The sequence below is a fragment of the Geotrypetes seraphini genome, chromosome 8, assembly GCF_902459505.1.
Source record: "Geotrypetes seraphini chromosome 8, aGeoSer1.1, whole genome shotgun sequence".
Classification (NCBI taxonomy): Eukaryota; Metazoa; Chordata; class Amphibia; order Gymnophiona; family Dermophiidae; genus Geotrypetes; species Geotrypetes seraphini.
The window spans coordinates 54,620,277-54,632,946 of NC_047091.1; the positions used below are offsets into that span (position 1 = coordinate 54,620,277).

At 49.2% G+C, this 12,670-nt stretch overlaps 1 protein-coding gene across 1 annotated transcript in view; it reads left to right on the forward strand.

Moving 5' to 3' along the window:
• ITPKC (inositol-trisphosphate 3-kinase C) overlaps positions 1-12,670 on the forward strand; it is a 186,149-nt gene that overhangs the window by 164,144 nt on the left and 9,335 nt on the right. Inside the window, exons 5-6 of the mRNA XM_033955852.1 lie at positions 1,136-1,340; positions 2,123-2,224. Coding sequence (XP_033811743.1) covers positions 1,136-1,340; positions 2,123-2,224 — 307 coding nt within the window. The remainder of the gene's footprint in view (positions 1-1,135; positions 1,341-2,122; positions 2,225-12,670) is intronic.

The window sequence follows — 12,670 nt, forward strand, 5'->3', positions numbered from 1 at the left end:
CTAGCCTGCCTGCATACCTCCCCCAAAGCTAGCCTGCCTGCATACCTCCCCCAAAGCTAGCCTGCCTGCCTACCTCCCCCAAAGCTAGCCTGCCTGCCTACCTCCCCAAAGCCTGCCTACCTACCTCCCCCAAAGACAGCCTGCCTGCCTGCCTACCTACCTCTCTGCCTTGCAAAAGCCAGCTTGCCTATCTACCTCCTCCCCCCCTACCGCCGGGAAAAAAAAAGGCTCCCTCCAGGCCCGACTTAAACTTCCCTCCGGTGCACCGCCGCTGCTCCTCTGCTTACCTTCCTGCCTAATCGCGCACAGAAGCCTTCTTCCCGACGTCAATTCTAACGTCGGAGAGGACGTTCGGGCCAGCCAGGCAGCGATTGGCTGGCCCTGAACGTCCTCTCCGACGTCAGAATTGACGTCGGGAAGAAGGCTTCTGGGCGCAATTAGGCAGGAAGGTAAGCAGAGGAGCAGCGGCGGTGGACCGGGGGGGGGGGGGGGAGTTTAAATCGTGCCAGAAGGGACACAGGAAGCGATCGCCTGTCCCATTGTCCCTGCACACAGCTTCGGGAAGCTTTCCCTGAAAATGGGACATTTTGGCGTCCCAAAGCTGTGTGTGGGAACAACGGGACAGGGGATCCGAAAACGGGACTGTCCCGTTCAAAACGGGATGTATGGTCACCTTAGGCATACCCTTCTCTTGCTGGCTTCCTGCAGTTCTAATAGGACTGGGGACTTTGATGGAAAGCTTGAATTTTGTGTTCTTTCCCAGGCCACAGGATTGCAGAGAGGGGAGCACTCTTTATTGGTATATGAACATGCCCGTTCTCTTAACAGTAGTATGTTGGCTTGCATCTGCTTAAATGTGCTGAAAGATTACAGTTAGTGAGCAGAATTTTGCTGGGGCAAGACCAGAGAATTTAAATTTTAGACACCTGTACCTAGAAGCTTTGCAACTGACACTTTGATGCAAATTCAAATTTTTGAATCCATTGTCTGGAAGATGAGCATAGCAAGCTTATAAATTCATTATGTTCATACACACACAAGGTACTCTGCCTTCACAGCCGAAATCATTCCATGTAGGAATGTGTCCACCTAGCTTATCTTATTAAATCCTTTGTGATTTATTTTTTTCGAGTAGGACATACTTGGAGGAGGAGCTGGTAAAAGCCCGTGAGAAGCCTAAGCTACGGCGAGACATGTACGAGAAGATGATCGCCGTGGATCCAAGTGCCCCCACTGAGGAGGAGCACAAACAGAGGGCTATCTTGAAACCGCGTTACATGCAATGGAGAGAGACTCTGAGCTCCACAGCTACTCTGGGCTTCAGGATAGAGGGGATAAAGGTAAGGGCTGCAGATAGGCAGTGCATTCAGCACAGCAGCCGGGTCACCTTGCATCAGTGAAACAAGCTGATTGCTATAATCTATAGTAGAGAATGACACGGTGGCAGTTACCTGCGTGTAGCCGCAGGTAACCCGCCGAAACGGTGTGGGGGGGGGGAAGTGCTCACTGCAGGCACGGGGACAAGGCCATCCACTGCCCCGTGGAGCGGTGAATGGTCTTGTCCCCGCAGTTAAGGGAGGGAAGGCGCGCAGCCACCTCCCTCCCTACCTACGGCCAAATCTATCTCCCTCCCTCCCCCTTACCTTCGCGGCGCTTTGGTAAAGAAAGTTACTGAAGCCGGTGAAGCCTTCCTGCAGTTGCGTGTATGTGTGGGCGGAAGCTTCTCCTCTGACGCAAATTCCGGTTGCGTCAGAGAAGCTTCCGCCCACACACACGCGACTGCAGGCACAGGCAGGCAGTCTCCGCCGGCTTCAGTAAGTTTCTTTACTAACGCGCCGTGAAGGTAAGGGGGAGGGAGGGAGATTCTCGGGCCGCTGAAGGGCGGTGAGGTGGCGAGAGGGAAGGGTGGATGCTATGGGGACGGGTCGGTGAAGGGGACGGCGGGGGACGGGGTGGTGAAGGGGACGGTGGTCCGGTGACGGGGACAGATTTTTTTCCCCGTGTCATTCTCTAACCTTGTGTCGGTGAAACAAGCTGATCGCTATAATCTGTAGCACTGCAATGCACTACTGAGTAAGTAATTCTTTGATCACTTCAGCTCGCTCTTCTGTTTCCTTCCCAGAAAGCAGATGGGACCTGTAACACCAACTTCAAGAAAACAAAGCATAAAGAGCAGGTGCAGCATGCCCTGGAAGACTTTGTCAATGAAAACCAAACCATATTGGTGAGTTTTCATATGCTTCTCTTGTGTTGCATGAAAAGAAGGAAATATCCTGGTTTCTTTCTGTCTACTGTTGCCTTTCCACTGCTCTGTCATTGACCAGAAAGCGCTAGTGAGCAAAGAATGAGGTGATGATGTAGTTTAGATACAAGGGTCTCCTTGGATAATCACGTAGGCGAAATGGCCCATTCAGTCTGCCCTTCTCCAGCATCCACTATCTCCTCCTCTAAGAGATCCCACGTGCCTGTTTCGTGCTTTCTTGAATTCAGACACAGTCTTTGTCTCCACCATCTGGGAGACCATTCCATACATCTACCACTCTTTCTGTAAAAAAGTATTTCCTTATATTACTCCTAAGCCTATCACCTCTTAACTTCATCCCATACCCTCTCACTTTGGAGTTTCCTTTCAATTGAAAGAGACTCGTCTCATGTGTATTTATCATATAGGTATTTAAATGTTTCTATCATATCTCCCCTCTCCCACCTTTCTTCCAAAGTAAATATATGGAGATCTTTAAGTCTGTCCCTATACACCTTATGGCATAGACCACTGATCATTTTAGTAGCCTTCCTTAGGACCAACTCCATCCTGTTTATATCTTTCTGGAGATATGGGCTCCAGAATACTCGCTATTCTAAATGAGGTATCATCAGAGTCTTATACAGAGGCATCAGTACTTCCTTTTTACATACTTGGCTATTCCTCTCCCTATACTGTATACACAAGCATCCACTAGCTTTTCGCCATGTCTTTTCAACCTGTTTGGCCATCTTAAGATTATCACATACTATCACACCCAAGTTCTGCCCCTCTCTCGTGCACAAAAGTTCTTCACCCCCTAAACCAGGGGTCCCCAAAGTCCCTCCTTGAGGGCCGAATCCAGTCGAGTTTTCAGGATTTACCCAATGAATATACACGAGATCTATGTGAATGCACTGCTTTCAATGCATAGTCATTGGGGGAAATCCTGAAAACCCGACTGGATTCTGCCCTCAAGGAGGGACTTTGGGGAACCCTGCCCTAAACTGCACTGTTCCCTCGGGCTTTTGCAGCCCAATGCATGACCTTGCATTTCTTAGCATTAAAACTTAGTTGCCAAATTTCAGACCATTCCTCACGCTTCACTAGGCCCATCCTCATGTTATCCACACCATCGGTATCGTTCACAAAGAGGCAAATCTTACCTTCAGCAATATCACTTGCAAAAAATATTAAAAGACAGAGCAAAGCTAACTTTTGGATTTCGCTCAGGCTTTTCAGTTGGAGTTCATGGTGACTTACATTCAGGTGTAGTTGGAATTTTCCTATCCCTAGAGGGCTCACAATCTTAAGAGCATTTGGCAGTTTTAGTCACGGACAAACTGTGCGCTGAATTTAGATCTGGAAAGATTCTGCCGGGCCGTGTCTGGCATTGGCATTGAATACCAAGGTCTTCAGCGGGTGCTGGCTGATATTCGATACCTGCGTACCTAACTGGGCAAAGAGAGGGCTGTATTTTATGTGGTACCTGAATATCTTCTGACCCCCATCCCATGCACTAATGGGACAATTTTTCAGCATGTGCACTGGACTTTTAGCACCTCTGGGTGGTTAACTGATGCTGAAAATCCAAGGACAGCCTGCATAGTGCCCATTTTAAGTCATGCAGAACATCAGTCCCTAGGTTTGCATTTGTGGCAGTGAGGGTCGCAAGGAGCAGCAGTGGGATATTAGGCTCTCCATCAGTGACCTCATTATGTTCTTTTACTTCCTACACTGGGGTAAGACATTCTAGTGGCAGTGCAAGATGACATAGCCCAGAGCCTGTTTGGTAGACAGGTTGTTTCACCCAGACTAACAAAAACATCTTAAGCTTGAACTAGCAAGTCCTTCTAGGGTGAGGGGGCATTTTCTAACAGCCTGCAGTAATTCCATTAATGTGTATTCTTTATCACAGGGCGCAGTAGATAGTGTTAACATTAGGGTGAACTGTTCGTAAATTATCCTGTTAGTGAGGAGATGTGATCTAGTGGTTGGCGTACTGGGCCGGGATTCAAGAGTCATGGCTTGAGACTTGTTATAAGTTGAGACTAGAGAGTTGCGCGGGGACAGAAATCCCACCCATCCCCACCAGGATCCTCTCCGTCCCCGCCAGGATCCTCTCCATCCCCACCCATCCCCGCAAGGAATCACCTCCATTCTTGCCCATCCCCATTAAAAGCAGCAATTACGGGGGGTCACGTGATGCTCGCATGCTGATCAGACGCCGGTGAGCCGAGCTCCGCTCTTAAGCCTAAGAAAACACCCCCGAACTAGCTTACAGTCGGCACAAATCGCCATTAATTTGCTCCATCCGGCATCGGGTTTTCTCCTGCTTCTCTGGGGCGTCTCGGAGGAGAGCAGATTCGCTGCGGCCGGCCGGTATGCCGATAAGGACCCCGAGGCCTGGCAAAGAGAGGTCTGCTAAGCCCCTGAAAATGGCGGCCCCCAGCCCGATCTCAGCAGGTACGGCCCAGCACGATGCAGACATGCAGGTTTCGGTCTGCCACCTCTCAAAACTTTTGGATGAAAAATTGTCCAAACTGCATGCAGTGCTGGAGGAAGTGAAAGACAGCATTGCGGGTCACGCCGCGCGCCTCCAGCAAGCAGAAGAACGGATCTCGGCGCAGGAAGACCGGGCAGAAACAGCGGATGGACGTCTGACGGCCCTGGAAACAAAAATTCAGCAGCTGGACGATCGGGCTGAGGAGGCAGAGAATCGTAGCCGCCGAAATAACCTGCGGCTTATTGGGATGCCGGAGTCAGTCCGTGATGCTGAGTTGGAAGACCTGGTGGCCACATGGCTGCCTCAAACCCTCGGACTTCCATCCTCCATAGGCCCAGTGCATGTGGAAAGGGTACATCGGATAGGGGCGCCACGCGCTGAAGGAGCCCGACCACGTCCAGTCATAGCTCGCTTCCTCAACTATGCTGTTAAGGCTCGCATTCTGGAGGCATACAGGCGAGCGAGCTCCCTGGATTACAATGGCACCAAGATCTTGCTTTTTCAGGATTTCTCCATCAGGCTCTCGGAGAAGAGACGGGCTTTGGCGCCCTACTGTACACAGCTTCATGCTAGAGGGATTAAATTCACCCTCCAATATCCTGCTAAAGTGCGCATTCAAACCAACACTGGTGTAGTCCTGATGGATACTCCAGCAGCGCTCCGTTCTTACTTGGAGGGACTGCCAGCCCCCTGAGAGGACTGGGGTTGCTGAAAGCTTGATTGATTTGTTGTCCCGAACTTTTTGGGAGGCGGTGGACTTTATACCAGCTGCTGGGACAAAGAGAGATGGATTTCTTGGATATGTGCATGAGGAGTGCTGGCTGATGGAGGTTTCTTTCCGCTCTTGGCTCCTGGCTTCTGGCCAGATCCGTACCAGGGGCTATCTCCATGCTGCCTGTACATGGGGAATCCTCTATGTAGACTATGGATTTGTTTCCACATTGCGGGGGGTCTGAATCTCTTGTTCTGTAGCCTGCTGGGGAGTCCTTGTTGGGCATTATGTTTTCTTAATCCTTGCCGGAGCGAGTTTGTTTACATTTATTACTTTTGTGCTGACTGTATGGACATCATGCTGCACTTTGTTTTCTGGGGGGGAGGGGGTACGGGGTTCTGGTTACATCATGGTTTTCTGGTTGGGTTGGGTACTGGAAGGTTGGAGTAGGTTGAGGGGGGGTGAATGGGTAGAGGAGGGGTGGGGGGGGAGTGTGTCGGGGGGGGGGGTATGTATGGGGATGTATGAATGGAGTCTCGAGAGCACCAGTTTCTTTTCATTTGCTGGTACATGCCATCTTTGGTGATTTGACGGGGGGGGGGGGTCCTTGTTGGGGGCTCTTCCTCTTCTCTTATTTGATTGACACTTCTGCTCCTATTGTTCTTTGGTGGGGGGACCATGGTTAATTTAAAACTTTCCTCCCTTAATGTGGATGGGATCCACTCCCCGGTCAAACGAAAGAAAATACTCTCCTGGTTTCGCAGGGAACGTATTGATATTGCCTTCCTACAAGAGACCCATCTCACACCTGTAGAACATGAGAAACTTAGGAGGGATTGGGTGGGGGAGGTATACTATTCTTCTTATAACACTCGTCAAAGGGGGGTAGCAGTCTTGGTCCATAAGCAACTCCCGTTTCAATTGCATAAGGTTATACAGGACAAAGAGGGCCGATATGTCCTAGTGCTGGGAGAGCTTTGGGGACGGCTTTATCTTCTTTGTAATGTTTACGCCCCTAACATCTATAATCACAGTTATTATGTTGCGGCTGGCGCAGTACCCGGGTTACCATGTCCTTGTGGGGGGCGACTTTAACATCACGGCGGATCCCTCTCAAGATTGTGCCCCCGCCAAGCGCTTCCCTAGGGATTACATGGGTAAAGGAGTTAATTTTCTGACCACGCAGCTGGGGCTCTTAGATATTTGGCGCCTATTCCATCCTACGGAACGTACTTATATGTTTTACTCCAATCCCCATAATCTTTATACACGTCTTGACTACTTCCTGCTTTCTCCTGCGCTGCTGCCCATGGTTAGTGCTGTAGAGATAGTAGAGGTTCCTCTTTCTGATCATTCTCCCGTGACACTATCCCTCCAAATTACTGCTGACTCTTCAACACGGACATGGCGTTTCCTGGGATACCTCTTTAAAGATCTTGCCTTTCGTAGATACCTTAGGGAAAAATGGCTGGATTACTGTAGCACCAATTCTGATCCTGATCTTGATCCAGGGCTCTTCTGGGAGGCATCCAAGGCAGTACTATGGGGCTTTGTTATCGCTTATGTCGCAGGGAAGAAAAAGAAACTGGAAGCGGAATTGCTATTGCTGTCGGGCGAGTTCCAGCAGATGCGAAGGCGCCATCAGGGGACCTTGCAGGAGGCCGATCGTATACGCTTACGTACACTCCGACAGCAGATAGATGCGATCCTAACACAGCGAGCGGAGAGGGATTTGTACTTTCGTCGCTATAATCTCCACAGGTGGGGGGGGAGAGCTGGACGGTTGTTAACCCGCCTGGTCCGCCCTCATCGTAAGCGACAAGTCATCACTGCTATTACTGATATGCAGGGACACACTCATACAATGGAAACACACATCCATCAACAATTCGTGACGTATTATAAGGACCTGTATGCAGAGCGGCCCTCGATGGATACGGATAGGGACCGCTTTTTCAGTGATGTCATCCTTCCAAAACTTCTCCCGACCCAGATTCAAGCTCTGAATACTCCCATTACTAGTCTTGAAGTGGAATTGGGTATAAAAGAGCTTAAATTGACTAAATCACCTGGGCCAGATGGTTATGGGCCGGAATACTATAAAATTTTGTTTGACGTTATATCTCACCCTCTGGCAGAGGCTTTTAATTCTTTGCACTCCCACAAGGGGGTGGACCACTATAATCTGGCACATGTTGTTCTGCTGCCCAAGCTGGGCAAGGACCCGTCTCAGGTGGGCTCTTATAGGCCCATATCACTTCTTAACCAAGATGCAAAATTGCTCGCAGCGTTACTTGCCAAACGTCTGAATGCATACCTTCACCTCCTTATCCATGAAGATCAGGTGAGATTCGTACCTGGCAGATATGCCTCCATGAATCTTACGAGAGCTTTGATGGCCATTTACTCTCGCAGAGGAGGGGATAACCAGGCAGCTATTGTAGGCCTAGATATGGAGAAGGCGTTTGATAGCATCTCTTGGTCTTACCTTTTTTGGGTCATGGGGCAATATGGGCTGGAAGGCATGTTTATGGACTGGGTGCGCAGTCTTTATTTTTTGCCCAAGGCTAAGCTTCTTATTAATGGACAACTTACTTCACCCTTCCCGCTTGAACGAGGTACTCGCCAGGGATGCCCCCTGTCCCAGCTACTATTTCTTCTGGCTATTGAACCACTGGCGATTAAAATTCGATCTCATCCTTTCATTCTTGGTATTAAAGTTGGAGCTAAGGAGAGCCGCATTAATCTTTTCGCAGACGATATTTTGTTATATTTAGACCACGCGCCCTTACACCAACCGGAGGCTCTCTCGCTGGTTCAAGACTTTGGCACAGTCTCAGGCCTTCGGGTTAATTGCGCCAAATCGGAACTCCTGCCTCTGGCTTCTCATAGACATGAGCCCTGGCATGATACATTACTGATTCCACCGGTTCGGAAGCCTATGCGCTACCTTGGCGTTTATTTGAGCACCCAATCTCATCTCCTTTACCAGTACAATGTTCTCCACCATATAGAGACTATCCGTAATCTTTGTGAGAAATGGAAGGACTTGCCTCTTTCCCTTTGGGGCCGTGCGGCGTTATTCAAAATGGTGCTTCTCCCAAAACTTTTATATCCGCTTCAAACGATTCCGCTTTGGATTCTGAACAGAGATGTCCAAGTCTTTCAGTCTATTCTTCTTTCATTTTTATGTTGAATCGATTTTTATTATTATCAAATAACACAGAACAGACCAATAGGTCAGAACCACAGTAACAAAGGAAAACAGCAGAAACAAAATAGGAGATCCAACAATCCCACCCACACCACCCCCCCCCCCCAAACCCCCTAGTCTGAAACGAGAAAAAGTGAGTGCAGTAGGCTTGGACTCAGATAGCCCACTGCCCAAGACAATAAGGAACACCAACACAGAAAGAAAGAAGGAAGAGAGCAAAGAAGAAGAAGAAAGAAAGAGAAAGAAGCATACCTGGCGCCCCTCAAGGATGGAACACAAGCCCAGGTCTCCGAAAAAGTCACAAGGAATTTAGAATGTCACTTCTAGCCCGTGGTGAGAGTGAAAAAAGGTAAGAATCCCAGATCCGAAGAAAGAGTCGCCTCCGTCGTAAGCTATAAGACGCATCTTTACACTCCAGCAGCAGCAGAGCATGCAAACGGTTCCTCCATTCCCAAAAGGATGGAGAAAGTTCCCCAATCCAGACAGATAGAATTACTTTCTTCCCCAAGACCCCCACCCGTCTCATAAACTGCCGCTGACCCGAATCAGACAAGCGGAAGGCCTCATACTTATCCAGCAAGAGACCAGCGGCAGAAAAAGGTAATGTAGTACCAAAGACGCTCTCCACATATGTTACAACCTGCCGCCAAAAACGTTTGATTTTCACACAAGACCAGAAGGCATGGATAAACGAATGGGGTTGCTGGAGGCACTTAGGGCATAAAGGAGAGTCCGTGTAACCCGAATAATATAACTGACTTTTCGTAAAATAGCCCCGATGAAGAACCCTAAACTGACACTCCCGTAGATCTGCATTAACGGAAACTCCCGGGAGTCTTGCAATCAAGGAAGGGAGATCCAAAGCGTCTCGTGCTATCCCCAGATCCTGGCACCAACGGGCGTGTAGGACAGCTCGATCAGCCGGACCCAATAATCGATGGAGATCCTTATACAGACCCGAAACTGTAAACCCATCCTCCAAATAGGGATCCAGCAGCGTCGCAAATTTGTTCTCAATAGGAAAAACCAAAGCGGCTCGGGGGAGGGATCGAACATAATGTTGAAGTTGCCGAAACGCAAGGAAGTCTCCCACAGAGAAAACACCCGACCGGACCAAAGCATCCCAGGACATTAAAGAACCATCTGCCTGAAGAACATGGGTAAGTAACGTGAAGTCCCGGGATGCCAATTTACGAAAACTAGCAGTCTCCATGCCCGGGCTGAATTGCAGATTCCCCTGAATAGGTAAGTATCTAGTAGTCGAGGGAGTACCCTTCCAGGAGTCCAACACATAAGACCATATGACACGTAGCGAGTGCAACAACAAACTCCCCCGAAGAGCCCCCGGCAAGGCAGAACGGGGCGCGTGCACCAAAGACAAAATATGCCAAGGTGCAAAAAATTCTTTCTCATAACATTTTGGAGTAAAATCCCGACGATCCGAAAGCCACTCCCCCAAAAAACGCATCAAACAGGCAGCATTATATAACCGAAAATGTGGTAGCCCCAGTCCCCCTCCTCCCCACGCGCCGAGCAGATAACGCAGCGCCACCCTTGGTCGCCGTCCCCCCCAACAAAATCTAGAAAGCATAGAATGTAACTTAGTAACATCCCGTTTCAAGAGCCATAAAGGGAGCAACTGCAAAGTATAAAGCCATTTTGGAAAAAGAACCATATTAAACAAATTGATCCTACCCGACAAGGACAGAGGAAGAGGAGACCAACGAGCAAAACACTCAGCCGAAGAACTGAATAAAGAATCAATGTTAACACGATATAACTCGGAAGTACGAGGCGTCAGCAGAATCCCTAAATAACGAAACGAAGAAGAAGCCCATTGAAGGGGAAAGGATCCAGGCCAAGAATCCCGCAAGACCGAGGATGTGGCCAACGCCAGAGATTTATCAAGGTTAAGCTTAAAACCCGAATAGTCTCCATATTCTTGAAAAGTGGCCATCAGATTGGACAGAGACAATACGGGTTCCGAGATATGGACCAGGAGATCGTCCGCAAATGCCGAGATCTTAAATTCGGAAGAACCAATTCGAATACCCGGAATAGCTCCATTAAGCTGAATATCACGGATCAAAGGGTCTAACGACAGAGCAAAAAGCAATGGTGAAAGGGGACAGCCCTGACGCGTGCCACGACATATGGGGAAGGAAGGAGAACAAAGACCATTGGCCCACACAAAAGCTGTAGGAGAGTGATAAAGCACCCGAATCGCATCCTGGAAAAAGCCCGTAATGCCATACCGAGTTAAAACCTCGAATAAAAAATTCCAAGAGACCCGGTCGAAGGCCTTCTCAGCATCGAAGCTGACCAATAGAGAAGAAAGTTGGGTTCTCTCCACGAATTCCAAAGACGCCAATATAGATCTAATGTTTTTCACACTAGTACGCCCCTGCACAAAGCCCACCTGAGGGGAAGCGATCAACTCAGGAAGAACACAAGCCAATCGATTAGCCAAAACCTTGGCGAACAACTTGGCCTCCACATTCAGCAGCGAGATGGGGCGATAAGAAGAAGAGAGGGCTGCATCCTTATGGGGTTTCAATAGCACAACTATTTGAGCCGAAGTGAGAGACTCGGGAAGGGCACCCCGTTGAATAGCTGCTGTGAAGGTATCAGCTAAGACTGGAGCCACCGTAGGAAGTAAGAGTTTATAAAATTCCATCCGGAAACCATCCGGTCCGGGGGCCTTTAACAAGGACCCCTTCTGTATGACGCCTGCCACCTCCTCTGCCGTTACAGGGGCATTAAGTTTAGCTACCGCCCTATCAGACAGGCAGGGAAGGGAGAGGCCATCCAAATATGCCGTGCCGTCCATTAAATCAGATTGCTGTGAATAAAGCTTCCTATAATAGTCAAAAAACACTGCATTAATCTCGGCGTCCGTCCGGACCAAACCCCCCCCTGCCGCTCGAAGTTGCAAGATATGTGTACGTCCCGCCGAACGACGGACCACCTTTGCCAGAAGCGCCCCTCGTTGATTCCCATGGCGAAAGAATTGATATCTATAATAAGCAAGTGACTTGACTGTTCTAGCATGCAACAATTCCTGAAGCTTACACTGGGAGGCTAAGAGCTGGGAACGCAAAGAGGAAGCGTGAGATAGACTATAAAGCCGACGGAGGTTACCAATCCTACGTTCCAACTGCAAAAGCTCCCTATCCCGAGCACGACGTTGATGGCTGGAATAGGCCATAATCTCACCACGGAGGACCGCTTTCGCAGCCTCCCAGAAAAGCGTAGAATCAGCCCGATGGCCAATATTATGTAGTTGATAGTCAGACCATTTCTGAAGCAGGAATTCCTGAAATCTCGAGTCCTGATACAAACGGAGCGGAAATCGCCAACGGAAAGATCCCGGTGGGGAGACATCCAAGTGCAAGAGTAACAATAGCATGGCATGATCGGAAACGTCAAAGGAACCAATCGAGGCCGATTCAATCTGAGAAAACAAAGCGCTAGAGGTCAGCCAGTAATCAATCCGGGATAAGGACGCATGGGCTCTAGATAAATGAGTGTAGTCACGCTCACCTGGGTGAAGCGTCCGCCAAACATCAATAACGTCCAAGGAGGAACAAAGTAAAGAAATACCTTTAGTAGGCTGCATCCGATCCTGGGGAGCAGGAATTGATTTATCCAGCAAGGGATCATGAACACAATTAAAATCTCCCCCCACGAGCAATGGCACATCCGACTGTTGGCCCAGAAGGCGAATAAGTGAGGAGAAAAATCGAGAGTCATAAGTGTTAGGAGCATACACATTACAAAGAATCAGGGGCCTATGATTAAATAGTACCTTGGCTATGATGTACCTACCACCAGGATCCGTCCACTGCTGTTGAATAACAAAGGGTAGCCCCTTCCGAATCAAAATCAAAACCCCGGCCTTACGATTGCTCGCAGGTGCCCCCAAATGCTGACCCACCCACCAGGTCTGTAGTTTAGCATGCTCCGCTGCTGACAGATGCGTCTCCTGCAGAAAGA